This window comes from Pinus tabuliformis, chromosome 9, assembly GCF_031772625.1.
Source record: "Pinus tabuliformis cultivar Carrire ecotype Pingquan chromosome 9, CPIR1, whole genome shotgun sequence".
Taxonomy (NCBI): Eukaryota; Viridiplantae; Streptophyta; class Pinopsida; order Pinales; family Pinaceae; genus Pinus; species Pinus tabuliformis.
The window spans coordinates 1987405757-1987421534 of record NC_142307.1 but is presented as its reverse complement, the minus strand read 5'-3'; the positions used below and the strand labels follow the sequence as shown (position 1 = coordinate 1987421534).

The following is a 15778-nucleotide window of genomic DNA, read 5'->3' as shown; positions in this document are numbered from 1 at the left end:
CCCTGTCCATCCATCATCAAAACTTGAAATTTTACTGGTCCCAAATAAAAAATTTATAAAATAAAATAAAATAAAAAATTAATAAACTTTACAAAATATTAAATAATGTCAATTTATAAAATAAAATAAAAATTAATAAACTTTATAAAATATTTAAATAATATCAGTTCATAGAAAAAAATTCGCAGATAAAGAAATTGGATCTCTATGGGCTCATATTAAATCGTATTTTAACTTTACAAAATATTTAACTAATATTGGTTCATAAAAAATTTGCAGATAAAGAAATTAGATCCCTATAGGCTCACATTAAATGATATATGCTAGTATATAACTAAGTCACAAGTACAATAAATATGGCATAGAAATAGCAAGGTAGATATTGCAGTTCAGATTTGATTGTTTTAAGCGGACAAACAGGACAGATCTGGTGAGTCTGATCATATCAGACAAAAAAATTCAATGGATATCCCAACGACAAGAATGATCCTAACCTTTTGTAATGTAACAGAACAAACAAATGCGGTAACACATAATTTATATGATTTATCTTAAATAACAGCAAAGAGGCGGCAATGCAGCTGTTACGAAGAAGGAGAATCAAATTATTACACAAAAATACACTGGCGAGATGGGTTCTTAGACAATAACCTAACCTTATGTCTGTAGTTGTCCACGGCGCTCATGAAATTACTGAGATTCAGATATCCGTAGATTTCTTCTTTGGTTTGCCTAAATCGGCGCGCGATAGCCCATGCCCAAACAAGCAAATACAGATAGCTTCTATTCTGGTAACTGTAGACAAGATCATTTGCCTCTCCCATTACATCGCCCAGATGCTCCAAAATGTTTCTGGTTTCAGGATACCTCATAAACTCCGTAGTCTCAAGTTCCAACCGCAGTTCATCAATGCACGTCAGTTTCTGTTCAAACCGACGGCGGTTCTCTTCATGCTTGTATGCAGAGATGACAGCTGTAATGAGTACAGGGATCAGCAAGGAAATGACAGGTCCCGCCAGCTGCACGACATTTGCCAGTTTGCCCACAAAATCCCAATTCAGTGCGATCCCCATGATGATAAACTCCTCCCAATTTATTAGCACTTATACTCTCTCAACCTTTTCTTCGATTGTTTCCAACTTCCGTTCACAAGTAAGTAACTTTCCCCAGCACTTTCAGAGAATAAACGAACGCGTTTCCAACTTCCGTTCACAAGTAAGCAACTTTCCCCAGCACTCTCAGAGAATAAACGAAGGCTTGTGGTTCTGGCAAATTTCAGTAAATGTAGTTTAATACCTCAAAATTTCAGTAAATGCAGTTTAATACCTCAAAATTTCAGTGCAAGAGCTGCGAAGCGTTTTGTCACCCTGCGAATGAAAGAACTAGAGGTTTGACATAAAAACGAAGAGCTAGGAGTAGCGTAAACGCTACGCGGTTAAAACACGGTGCAGGTCATTTGACATATTTTTTTATCAGGTCTGTTTTTTCATGGTCATTTGACAGAATTTTTATGACGTCTGCTTTTTATGATTCCTTGTAACACGATGAAACGGACAGTGAGCACAATGTGAAGAACATGTACAGGCTACAAAGTCTAAAAACATTTGGTTAGGATGACCGTTGTGTAATTATTTTAGATTTTGGAGGTTTTTGTTTGAAGTACTCAAAACCCGAATATATATATATATATACTCGCAGGCAGTATATACCCCGTAGATTTTGCAACACGGGATCCTCGTGACGTGCCCTGCGTGTTCAGTTCTAACGTACTAATAGGAGGTGGTATTGATGACAGTAAAAACATTGTGGATGACAGTAAAGGCAAAGTAATAGATGTTGATGGCGTCGAGCGAGTGTAAGTAGTGTGGTGGGACCCAACGGGTTTGAATGTGTGGTCGGGACCGGTGGGTTCACATTTCCATATGCTTGACTAAGTAATGTAATTATTTATTTTGATTCTTCCAAACAGCAGGTAGCTGCTATCGCTGGAGGTTGCCAGTACCAAATTGGTACAGCCAACCACAAAAAAATAAATGGTGTGGATGACAGTAAAAAGCAAAGTAGTAGAACCTATATTTTTTTTAAAAGATGAGATAGATTTCAATGATTTGAAATTATGTTGAACATTAGCGATGATTTATGGATTAAAATATTGAAGGCTTGGTTTAATTATTGAATTTTGAAATGTAAGAATTAATTATTGTATTTGAACAAGGGTGACTTTGTAGTTATTCTTGCTTATTTTAAGTATCTTTAAATTAGAGTAAGAAATAAATAAGACATACATAAATGAATAAATAAAATGTTTTTAGTAGCCATAAAATATTGCTAATGACTTGAGACTCAGTGCTTGAACATTGAAACCAAAATTTTAGAACCATACTTCCAAACAAAAAAAGTTTCTACCAAAAGTGGTAAAAAAAACATTGATATGAACGTTGAAACCAAAATTTTAAATCCATACTTCCAAACCAAAAAATGTTTCTACCAAAAGTAGTAAAAAAATATTATATTGTTATCTTGCACTGGAAATCTGCTAACTAAAACTGCTAACATATATATATATATATATATATATATATATATATATAACCTCTCATCAAATTCTATGTTTAACTAACTAAAATTGTTACATATATATATATATATATATGTATATATAACCTCTCATCAAATTCTATGTTTACACAATATTACATTTGTTCGAATACATATAAATATGCTCAAGATAAACATCACAAATATATATAAATATACTAAATATGAGCAAAAAGTATATGTTCTATAGAAGTGAAACGAACACTCAATTAGAGATTTTTATCAAACACAATATACGAACTAATAAATTAAGAATATATTGACGTTGTAATGTTTACATAAAAATCAGACTTGAATTGAAAAAGAAGGAGTTGCAGCTCACAGGTGAGTACTGCACCTGGAGACTGCACTCAAACAAAGAGAACTCTCTCCGTACACTCTACATTCATCAAATGAGTAATTACATCATTAAGTACATTACTAGAGATCAGGAAGTTGCAACCAACTCCTAAACTCTAGGAACAAATCCTAAACTAAGGAGATACGTTACAACTTGTGTAACCATTTCTCCATTAATATAAAATAATATTAATTATTTTCAACTTCCCCCTTAATGGAGAAAAGATTATCCTGAACTCCTAGCATCCCTCTAAACAATTCAAACTTTACACGCCCAAGAAGCTTAGTAAAAATATCAGCCAAGTTATCACAAGTTTTACAATATTCAACACATATCTCTTTTGATTGTAGTTTCTCTCGAACAAAATGAGACTGAGTATCGATATGCTTGGTATTTTTATGAAAAACTGGATTGTATGCAAGCTTGATGGTACTCTGGTTGTCAGTTTTGATAATAGTTGATTCTTTCGGCTCTGCTCCTGCATCGTTGAGAAGTCTTCTCAACCAGATAGCTTCACATGTGGCTGCACACAATGCTTGGTACTCAGCTTCACATGAAGATAGAGCTACAGTGCTCTGCTTTTTGCTGCTCCATGCTATGACCCCGGATCCAATGTTGAATGCGTAACCTGTGATAGATCTTCGATCATCCAAGTTACCTGCCCAATCAGAATCTGAAAAACCTGCTAGAATAACATCATAAGTGTCAGTGTACAAAATGCCATAATTACTAGTACCACTAAGATACCTCAACCCACTTTTTGCTTCGACCTAGTGACTTTCGAGTGGTTTTGACATGAACTAGCTCAACACACTAACAGAGTATGCCAAATCTGGTCTAGTTGTAGTCAGATATATCAAACTGCCAACTAGTTGTCTATACATGGTGGCACCCACCTCTTTTGTACCATCGTCACTGCTCAACTTTAAGTTCTGCTGTAATGGTGTTGCTGCTGATCTGCACTGCTCCATTCTGAACCTTTCCAGCAAGCTTTTGGCATACTTCCCTTGATTAAGAAAAGTTTGTCCAGAATCTTTTCATACCTCCAATCCCAAGCAATAATGAAGGTTTCCGAGATCTTTCATCTCAAACACTTGTGACATCTACTGTTTGATTTCTTTGATCAGATTGTTAGCATTCCCTGTTATGATCATATCATCTACATACAAAGAAATCAAAATAATTTGCCTCTGTTTATTAAACTTGGTATACATATTTGGATCATTCAAGCTCCTATGAAAGCCATGCTGTACAAAAAATGAGTCAATTTTCTCATACCACAACCTGGGTGCCTGTTTTAAACCATAAAGTGCCTTTTTCAATTTACACGCAAGATGTTGCTGCCCCTTTTTCACAAAACCTTCAGGTTGTACTAAATAAATTTCTTCCTTCAAGTCACCATTCAGAAATGCAGACTTAACATCTAGTTGGTGTAGTTGCCATTTGTGTTTTGTTGCTAAGAAAATTAGCATTCTAATGGTGTTTAATTTGGCTACAGGAGCAAAGGTGTCATCGAAATCTATTCCCTTTTGTTGTGAGTAACCCTTTGCTACCAGTCTAGCTTTAAGTTTCTCTATACTCCCATCTGCATTTATTTTTGGTTTATACAGCCATTTGCATCCTATGGGGGTTTTACCTTCAGGCAATTCAACCAAATCCCAAGTATGGTTTTTGTTTATTGATTCTATTTCCTCATACATTGCAGCCCTCCATGCATCAGATTTACTTGCTTCCTCATAATTTGCCGGTTCTACAATGTTTAAAATCTTTGACATTAATGCATAGTCTTTCAATTTAGAAGGTAATCGAGTCTTCCTACTTGATCTCCTTGTTAGGGGACTTACCTCAAATCTGTCTATTTCAGCCTTTTCTGGGCTTGCATCATTGATTACATTACCTGTTACTTCTTCTTCTTGTTTCTGCTCCTGCTCTTCATCTTCCTCACTGTTTTCTTCCATTAGCAATGGAATGTGCCAATCACTGTTAAAGTCATCATTTCCTTCTTCAACATGTTCATGAAATATGACATCTCTTCTTGTAAAAGCCTTGTGAGTCACAGGATTAAATAACTTATATGCCTTGAACTCAGTGCCATATCCAACAAATATACATTTCAGGGCTTTGGGATCTAACTTCTTCCTATCTGCCTTAGGTATATGAGCATAAGCTTTTGACCCAAATATTCTTAAGTGACTCACTGCTGGTTTGAATCCAAACAATGCTTCAAAAGGGGTTTTGAAGCCTAGACATATAGTAAGACTCCTATTCTTTAAATACACAGCAATGTTAATAGCTTCTGCCCAAAGACCATTTGATAGACCCTTACCTTGAAGCATGCTCCTTGCGCACTCCACAAGAGTTCTGTTCTTCCATTCTGCCACTCCATTCTGATGTGGAGTGTGGGGCACTGTAAACTGTTGCACAATCCCATGATGCTTGCAGAAAATCATGAACTCTCCCAACCTGTATTCTCCCCCTTGATCTGAGCGGAGAATTTTTATCTGTCTGGTTTTCTACCATGGATTTAAACTCTTTAAAATACTGAAAGGCTTGACTCTTTTTATTCAGAAAGTATATCCATGAAAATCTAGTGCAATCATCTGTAAATAAGAGACAGTAATATGCCCCTCCTAATGACCTAGTTTGCATAGGTCCGCAGATGTTTGTATGCACTAGTTCTAAAATATCTCTTTTCTTTCTATTAACATGCAAAGGGAACTCTTCTCTATGCATTTTCCCTAATGCACATCCATCACAATCCAGCTTAACATTATGGAAAATAGGAAGTCCATCAACCATACCTTTTCTCTGAAGTAGGATGAGGCCTTGCAAATTAAGATGGTCGAATCTTTGATGCCAAAGATCCTCGGCTGTCGATCCAGCTGCAACCATTGCTTGTTGTGGCACACTCTTCACATCTAGTCTGTACAAACTCCCCATGCGCACTCCTGTTGCAACTGTTTCCATCTGGCTATCCTTAACGACACAGTTAGTCTTAAAGATTTGAACTTGCATGTCCTGATCAGTAATCATTGAGACAGAGACCAATTTTTTCTTAATTCCTGGAACATACAATACATTTTTAAGGTGTCTAATGTCACCGCTAGGTAACCTTACAGGAATGTCACCATATCCTTTGATCTCATATCCACTATCATCTCCTAAATAGATTTTCGACCCACATGAAGTTTTTTCAAGAAATTCAAACCAGTCCTTCTTACCAGTCATATGTGAGGATGCGCCCGAGTCGACATACCATATGTCGTCCTCATCTCCCTTTGAAGCTGAAAGGGCACAATTGACTGTAAATAGTCGAAGTTTGTGGCTATGGTCCTCTTCTTCCTCAACAAAGTAACCCTTATGTTTTCTATGTTTGTTTCTTCCTTCGTCTGCCTGCCTCTTATAGCAATCTTTAATCTAATGACCAGGTTTTCCACAGTAAAAACATTTCTTGTTGGGAAATTATCAGCAAACATACCTTTAAACCGTCTCTTCTGAAATGTGTTGGTTCCTTTCTGCTGCTGCGGTTGCTGATGCTGCTTCCCTCTATACTGTCTCCTTTTTGCCATCAGAGCAAGGTCATTGCTCTGTGATTTCAGATTTTGTCATCGCTCTTCTTCCTGCAGCAGAATCCCTATCAGCTCTTCAAATGCAGGGGCTTTCTCCCTTGCTGCCAGCCCTGTGATAAACATCTGGTATTCATCAGTCATTCCGTTCAACGTGATCGTGACCAAATCTGAATCGGAAACTTTCTCTCCGATATCTCCCAGTCTGTCCTTCAAGTCTTTGACTCTAGCAATGAATCTAGCAGCGGACTCATTCTCCTCCATCTTCATTGCAAACAGCTTGCCTTTGAGTGACAAAACACAGTTTGTATTCTATGTCTGGTATAGATTTTTGATCGTCGTCCAAATGTCAATGGCCGATTTATAGTCTCTAATATGTGGGATAACATTGTCCTTGACGGACATCTTCAATATGACCTTTGCTTTTGTCTCCCTTTTATCCCAATCTTGTTCTTGTGCAGCTGATCCTGGTCTCAGCTCATTTCCTATAACGATCAACCACGCATTTGCACTTTTGAGTAAAGTCTGTATCTTGAATTTCCAGTTGGAGAAATTCGATCCATCGAGTTTGCCAGACTCGTGGAGATACGATTCTATACTGTTATTCATATTGGACTGATAAAATTTCTGATCCTTTGATGAATAAATCTATCCAATTTCAATGAGCCACCACCGGGCAAGTACAATCTGCTGCCACCAAACAGATCAGGAACTCCAATGTGCCACCACTGGGCAAATCCGATCTGCTGCCACCGAGCAGATCTGAAATTTCAAAGTGCCACCACCGGGCAAGGCCGATCTGCAAAAAATTGCAGATTTTCCAAAGAGAAAGAGGCTGGCGCTTCTCGATGGCGAAAGATCCGCGCCAAAAACAAAATCGATGCGTCTTACGAAATTGGCGCGATTAAGGCTTGTTTTTTTCCACGATAAACAACGCTAACCCCTCATTCCGCTCAAAAATGGCGCCACTGTTCACGACGAAACCGCGCCAACCCTTTCTCCGCTCAGAGATGATCAATCATCTGAGACCTGTGCTTCAGGGGTTATTGCAGTCCACCTGATTCTACGAATGCTTCTGTATACTCCACCGGCACTGCAGTTCTGTAATCAATGATGCAACCTAAAAAAAAAAAAATTAAGGTTGTCCCTACTCTGTGCTCTGATACCAACATAAAAATCAGACTTAAATTGAAAAAGAAGGAGTTGCAGCTCACAGGTGAGTACTGCACCTGGAGACTGCACTCAAACAAAGATAACTCTCTCTGTACACTCTACATTCATCAAATGAGTAATTACATCATTAAGTACATTACTAGAGATCAGGATGTTGCAACCAAACTCCTAAACTCTAGGAACAAATCCTAAACTAAGGAGATACATTACAACTTGTGTAACCATTTCTCCATTAATACAAAATAATATTAATTATTTTCAACTTGTTTTATGTAATAAAGACACAATTACCTTATTAGTTTTAGTTGATATAATTTTTGACAAAATTATGATATATATATATATATATATATATATATATATATATATATATTTTAATAATGTGTTTTTGAATGCATAATAATTTAAAGATATTTCAATTAATTTTTATTTGATTTTAAGAAAAATTCACTAGTGACAATTTGACCATGACTTATATAACTAGATTTCAATGTATTGTAAAAAATTACATTTGCATTAATTATCTTATGGCATTTCAAAATGAATAAAGTATTTGGCAAAACTGATATTAAAAATGTCATTTCAACAATATAAGATTATAATTTAACTAACCATTATATCAAAGACTTTCAAAATAAATATGATTAAAATCTTTCTCGGTGAAAAATGGTATTTCGAGGTGTATTTCAAGAACCAATAAATTAAAATTTATGTAATCTAAGTACTGTAAAATAATAATTTAACTAACTATAACATTTTTTAATAATTTCTATATTTCTCAAAATGAAATGTATTTTTTATTATTTGATAATTTATTTTCTATATGATGTAATTTGTTACTTTATATAATGTAATATGTTATTTAATAATATATATGACAATTTTATAATTGTATCATTCTAGAAACTGAAATTTATATAAACTTTAAAATGCAAAATAATTAAATAAAGATTCAAAGATACAAAATAACTAAATACAACAAAAACTAAAAATATAGGGTATATTAAAATTTTCAGTTAAAAAAAATAATTTCCAAAATATTTAACATGAATTTGAGGAGACACTTAAGCCCATTGCACCTTCTTACTTTTACTTTTAGTTAAAAACCTCTGCTTGACAAGAGACAAAATTCACCAAATCCAAAATTAATGTCAACGTCAATGTTTTTTGAATAAGTTATTTTGATGATTATGATGATGGTTAACCTCCACTGAGACCAAACTTTGGTCTATCTGACCTAAAGAAACGAATTATTTAGTTTGATTTAAGATTTTATTCCTATGCTCAAAAAGCTTGGAGAGAAGCCTCCCGAGCTCACTGTAATTTGACATCGTAAAAGGCTAGGAAGGTTAGTATTGCAATGATCCGAACTTAAACAGGAACGCAACAAATTACAGAGATAACCATAAACACAGATATGCAGCGGAAATAATACTTCATTTCATTAATGTAAAACACTGAAATATTCTTACAAACAGTAATGGAAATAAACCAGCTAGGGCGATGGTAGCTTATCTCTGAGAAGAGATGTGGTGGCTACATGCCTCTGAATTGTGTTACAATGAGGCTCGAAGGCCTATTTATTGTTGAGAAACAATGGAAAAGCCTTAACATTCCAAAACCTAACCCTAGAAGATGAAACGCCAAACTGTGGACCCCGTTTGGGTAAATTGGTACATCAACTTCCCGGGGTCGTAACTTTGGCATACGATCTTCGTTTGACGCATACAATAGCTCGTTAGAAATATCTATCCGAGCACTACCACTTTGGGAAGGGAAACATTGGTCTATGGACCTATGTTGCCCCCATATTTCCCAAAAAACGTCGTTTAGGGCCTCAAAACGACTCTGGAAGTTCAGGACCCGAAAAACTACTAAAAATAGAAAGTTGTGCTACAATTAAAGAAACTGAAAATGCTGAGAGAAACAATGGTGGGGGTCCAGGTGGATTTGGCAGGTGGCCACCAATATCCACTTGGATCATTCCTCCCCCCTTAGGAAGCAATGGTCCCCATTGCGTTGATTTCCTCCATGAGATGAGGAAACTTTTGCTGAACTTGGTCCCTAGTGAGCCACTTGCCCTGGTGAAGGAGTTGGCCTGCTTTGACAACTCAATACAGTTGGATATTCTGTTGGCGAGTGTTCTTGATCTGTGTGTCCATGATCCGATCAGTTGCAGCTTGTTCTATGCAATCTGGATTTAATTTTGTGGGTGTGCGTTGTTCTGCAATGTTGGATGTGTCTAGCAATGGTGGAAAGTATGGCCAGAGGCGGTCCACATTGAACACTGGGTGCAGGCCAAGGAATGGGGGAATGTTGAGCTCAAATGCATTTTTTCCCACAGCCTTAGTAATGGTGTAAGGACCATATCAGAGTGGTCTCAGTTTCCGATAGGATCCAATAAGGCGTTCCTTTTGCAAATGCAACCAGACTTTGTCGCCCACCTGAAACTTGTGTGGCTCCCGATGTTGATCATGTCGCTGCTAGTACTTGGCATTTGATTTCTCCAGAATGTCATGGACCTGATGGCGAATATGTTGGATGTGCTCAATGAAGCTGGTTGCCTTGTCTGTTTCGAACTGGACATGAGCCGAATCTGTGTGAGTAGTTGCAAGTGGCATGGCCACATCAATGGGGCATAGTGGCTGGAATCGAGCTGTGAAGAGCTCGGTTGTAGCTGTGCTGAACATAGGGGAGGCTCTCGTCTCATGTGCGTGGATGCTTTGAGTTGTACATGCGCAGAATGTGTACAATCATCCTATTGACAACCTCTGTCTGGCCATCAGTTTGAGGATGGAAGGCTGTGGACTTAGTGAGTTTGGTGTCCAGCATTGACCAAAGACTGGACCAAAATGTACTAAGGAACCGACTGTCCCAATCTGAGATGATAGACTATGGGATCCCAAAGTGCACCCACACTCGTCCAAAGAAGAGTTTAGGAGTGGCTTCTGCTGTGATATTCTTCTTGCAGGCCGCCATAATGGCCATGTTCGAGAACTTGTCGACGACCACAAAAACACAGTCATTTCCATGCTTAGTGGAAGGAAGGCCTGACATGTAATCCATGGAGATGGATTCCCAAGGTCGACTAGGGGTAGGCAGCGGGGTATAGAGGCCTTGCTTCTTAATGGTCGGTTTGGCAATGGCACAGGCAGTACATGATCTGATGTACTTCCCGGCATCCTGTCGAAGATTCGGCCAATAGAAATACTTTTGCAGCAATGCCACCATTTTCTCGACCCTGAAATACCCAGCAGCCCGACTGTAGTGTGCTTCCCAAATCATCTTGGCACGCTCGCTTGAAGGAACACAAAGGTGACCCAGGTGGCATAACAGGGCATCCTGGAGGTGAAAATCTGGAACATGTCGACCCTCCAAGAGTGTCTGGTATGTGTGGCCGAATTCTGGGTCGCTTTTGTAGAGAAGTGGCCAATCAGAAGTCTCTTGCCCACAAGAGTTGAGCACGGTGGTTAACGCCATGATCGGTGGTCGACTGAGGCAATCTACAACATTACTGGTGCCGCCCATCTTATACTTGATATTCAAATGGAACTGTTGCAGGTATGTAGACCACTTCTGATGGCGACCATTCTGCAATTTCCCTTGGGTCTGTATGAACTACAGGGGTCGGTGGTCTGTGTGGATGACCATTTCCTTCCCCAAAATGTAATGCTTCCGTTGTCGGCAGGCCTGCACAATGGAATACATCTCTTTATCATAAGTGGGATACTTCCGAACTGTGTCTGAAAGTGTTTCAATGTGATATGCCACTGGATGCCCGTGTTGATTAAGGACTGCCCCAATAGCATAGTTAGATGCATCTGTCTTGACCTCAAATGGTTGTTGTAAATCTGGTAACGCGAGCACTGGTGTCGTGCAGAGGCGATCTTTCAACTCTATGAATGCCTTCTGTTGAGATTCAGACCAAAAGAATTTTGCTTTCGCTCCTCCCTTGGTGACTTGACTCAAGGGCCAAGTGATATGAGAAAATCCCAACACGAACCTACGGTAGAAGTTGGCAAGACCTAGAAAGCTATGAAGCTCTGTGAGAGTGGTTGGAGATGGCCAACCCCGAATGACTTGGATCTTAGCTAGATCCACATGCACCCCCTGTTCATCAATAATGTATCCCAGATACTGAACCTAGGTCATGCCAAAAGTGCATTTCTCCAAATTGGCACATAGCTTGTGTTGCCGCAGTGTTTGGAGAACCTATCAGATGTGGTGGAGGTGCTCTTCCCAACTCTGGTTGAAAATCAGAATGTCATCCAAGTATACCACTACAAATGAGTTGGTGAATGGTCGCAAGATGTCATCCATTAGCCTCATGAAGGTTGCAGGAGCATTCGTCAATCTGAAAGGCATAACCAACCATTCGAAAAGGCCCTCCTTGGCTTTGAAGGTAGTCTTCCACACATCAGAGGGTTCGATTGGTACCTGGTGATATCCTGACTTTAGATTGATCTTGCTGAAATATTTTGCCCCCTTTAGTTGGTCCAAGAGGTCATCAATCCGCGAGATCAGGTACCTATTACGGATAGTGATCTTATTCAACGCCCGATAGTCAATACAGAGTCTCCAAGTCCCATCCTTCTTCTGTACCAACACGATCGGGCTCCCACAAGGTGATGAACTCAGACGGATGTGACCTTTCTATAGTAGCTCCTGAATCTGCGTCTTGATTTCTTCGTTCTCCAGAACGGAGCGCCGATAAATTGGTCCATTGGGTAGCGGTGCACCTAGGGTCAGATCGATGGAGTGCTTGACCTGACAGTGCAGAGGAACCCCTGCGGGGGAGGTGAAGATGTCCTCGTACTCCTCCACAACCTTGTCCATCTGTAGTTGTTGTGCAGAGGGGCCCTGTCTGGAGGCCATGGCCACCATCTTCTTCTTTCCTTGAGGGCGTGTCATCAGGAAAATAAATTTCTCGGTTTTGGAAATGAGCTTACTGCATTATTTTGCAGTAATCAAAGAGATGGCGGTAGGCGGTGCTACCTCTGGTATCCTGTACAACTTATTTCCCAATGTAATAATAACAACACGGGGCCTTGATTCATACACAGCATGTCGCTTCCACGAGTATGGTTGTCCTAATAATACATCACAAACTTCAAGGGGAGCAATGTCACACAATACCTCATCCGTGAAGGGCTTGATGTTGTATGGAAGGCGACACTGCTGGTTCACGCGAAGATCCCGTCCTTGGTGAAGCCACCTGATGGTGTACGGTTGTGGATGCGCTGTGGTCGGTAAGCCCAACCACTTCACGACCTCTGCCGAAATGAGGTTCTTTTGGCTCCCACTATCGACAATGAACTGTAGCGGGGAGCCCTTTACCCACATGTGGGAGTGGAAGAGACACTCCTCCTCCTCTGGATCTTCGGGTTCATTTTTCTGGATCTTGGCAGTAGCAACAATGGCATTGGGATTCGCATCAATGATCTGCTTCCCCTTGTCATTCCCCTTGTCGGGTTCTAACTCAGAGTCGGAACATGCATCTGATTCTGAAACCTTTAGCTCAGCCACTAGTGACTACTTGGCCCGACACTCACTTGTGTTGTGAGTGGAGCTCTTATGGAACTCACACCATTTTCCCGTGTCCTTTTTCGGCTTCGTGGCACTGTTCTTTGTTTGCAGCTTTGGCAGGTTGTCTTAGGCTACCCCGCCTTGGCTTTGTCCTTTGTTTTGTGGTTTAGGGGCACCTTTCCCTTGCTTCGGATTCGCAGATCCAAAGTCTCGCTTCTTTTGTTTAAACTTCTGCTCGACCTTGACGGCATATCGGTATGCTGTGCCGAGTGAGGAGATGTTTAGGAATTCTATTTCTTCCTGGATATACTTGTGCAGGCAGCTACGGTATTTGAGTATCAAATGCTGCTCTGTATCCTTGATACCCAACTTTGTGCGAAGGGTATGGAAAAGATTGGTGAACTCCGGCACGTCTTGGTCCCTTCCTTGCCGCAACGTGGTCCACTTTATGTATTCATCCTCATAGCTTCCGACAGGGTAGTACTGCTCCTTGATGGCATCCCCGAACGAATTCCAGGTGGGTGCGGCTGAAAATAGTGAGCCGGTATTTTCATCCTTCTACTCGCAGTAGGTTTCCCACCAGTCCTTGACATGGGGGGCTGCTTTGAGAAGAGCGAAAATAATCTTTTCCCGACTCGAAAATTCATGAACAGAAAAATAACCCTCTAGCAAATTTAACCATTTATCTACGGCATCTACGTCTATCTGACCCTCGAATATGGGGATTTAAAAATTAACTTGTACCTTAAAGGGCGTGGCGTTTCCAGAGTAGCTGCTGGAAGCCAATGCGTCGCTTCTGGGTAGCCGCTGAAGGATCTGGGCAAAGCTATCCATCATCGCGTTCCGTTGTTGCTCGAGGGCTTCTTTGAGCAAGATTTTGATAGGATCTCCTGCCCCCTCGTCTTTCTTCCATACACCATGGGAGGCCGTCAGGATTTGCGAGGCTGGTCTGGCAAAGGTTCGACCAGTTCAAGCCCTAACTCCTTATATCCCGACCTCGTTGGGGACATGCAAAAAAAAAAAACAGACCGCTTTGATACCATTGATCCGGACTTAAACAGGAAAGCAACAAATTACAGAGATAACCATAAACACAGATATGCAGCAGAAATAATACTTCATTTCAGTAATGTAAAATACTGAAATATGCTTACAAACAGTAATGGAAATAAATCGGCTAGGGTGATGGTAGCTTATCTCTGAGAAGAGATGTGGTGGCCTCTGAACTGTGTTACAATGAGGCTCGAAGGCCTATTTATTGTTGAGAAACAATGGAAAACCCTTAACATTCCAAAACCTAACCCTAGAAGATGAAACGCCAAACTGTGGGCCCCGTTTGGGTACATTGGTACATCAACTTCTCGGGGTCGTAACTTTGGCATACGATCTCTGTTTGACGCGTACAATAGCTCGCTAGAAAGATCTATCTGAGCACTACCACTTTGGGAAGGGCAACATGGGTCCATGGACCGATGTTGCCCCCAGATTTCCCAAAAAACGTTGTTCAGGGCCTCAAAACGGCTCCAGAAGTTCAGGACCCGAAAAACTACTGAAAACAGTAAGTTGTGCTACAATTAAGGAAACTGAAAATGCTGAAAGAAACAATGGTGGGGGTCCGGGTGGACTTGGCAGGTGGCCACCAATATCCACCTGGATCATGCAACAAAGATTTTGAAACTGAGATCTAATGTGGTAGTACGCGGGGCACTCTAAGAGGAAGTGATTTTCATCCTCGATGTTCGTATTCTCACGGAGATGGCAGAACCTTTCCATCCATGGTGTTTTAGAAACTGCCCAACGACCTGTTTCACTATGGAGCTCATGAGAGTTCGTTCTAATCTTGGCTATATTAATTTTCTTCTTTGAGCTAGTTAAAACAGAGAGATACTTTTGATCTTCTAGGGTGGGGTTGATGACCTGCTTATAATATCTTAATTTTCTTTTAGCTGCTAAATCTTTCTCACACCACATTTTTTCTTTGAACTTAGAAGTAACAATATTTTTAATGTTATTAATGTTTTGCAATGCAACATTCTCGTCGATCTCTCAATGGTTTAACCAGGCCCTGGTATCTTTATACCAACCTTGTTTGAGCCTTAGGTGGTTTTGGCTGGAATTTAAAGCTAGCTTAGGAAGTCTATGGTCTCCTATGTTATTGAGTTTGTGCTTTGTACAACAAAAGCCTAGTCATAGCTAGGCTCTTGATAGGGGAAAGACACACTTTTATAAGGAGAATAGGATGGGGTGTGTTGCTTTTAATTTTGAGGTTATACGTTATAAAATGCTTCTGGATTTGCTCAATCTTTCTCTAATTTCTTTAGAGATGCTACAACCCAAAACCTCACATCCATATAAGATAACCAGAGTGACTAAAGTTTCAAAGAGGAACTTCTTTCTATCCCACATTACGAGGTTTGTCGTTTTACAATTATTTTCAAGACCAAAATAAGCTTTCCATCCCCCATTAATCCTTTTCTCAATGCTATAGTTCCAATTGAGCTTCTGATGAATATCAATTCCTAGGTACTTGTAGGAAGACACTTCCTCCAAGTTATTATTGTCATACATAAAATTA

The 15778-nt window shown here is 39.7% G+C and overlaps 1 protein-coding gene across 2 annotated transcripts in view; it reads right to left on the bottom strand.

The window, feature by feature from the left end:
- Positions 1 to 1565, bottom strand: part of LOC149156980 (uncharacterized) — a 217722-nt gene extending 216157 nt beyond the window's left edge. Inside the window, exon 1 of one of the 2 annotated variants that reach the window (XM_089445488.1) lies at positions 657 to 1565. In XM_089445488.1, the coding sequence (XP_089301614.1) occupies positions 657 to 1073 (417 nt within the window). In that variant the 5' untranslated portion in view covers positions 1074 to 1565. The remainder of the gene's footprint in view (positions 1 to 656) is intronic. The other variant, XM_089445487.1, reaches the window with a different exon arrangement.
- Positions 1566 to 15778: the final 14213 nt, after the last annotated feature.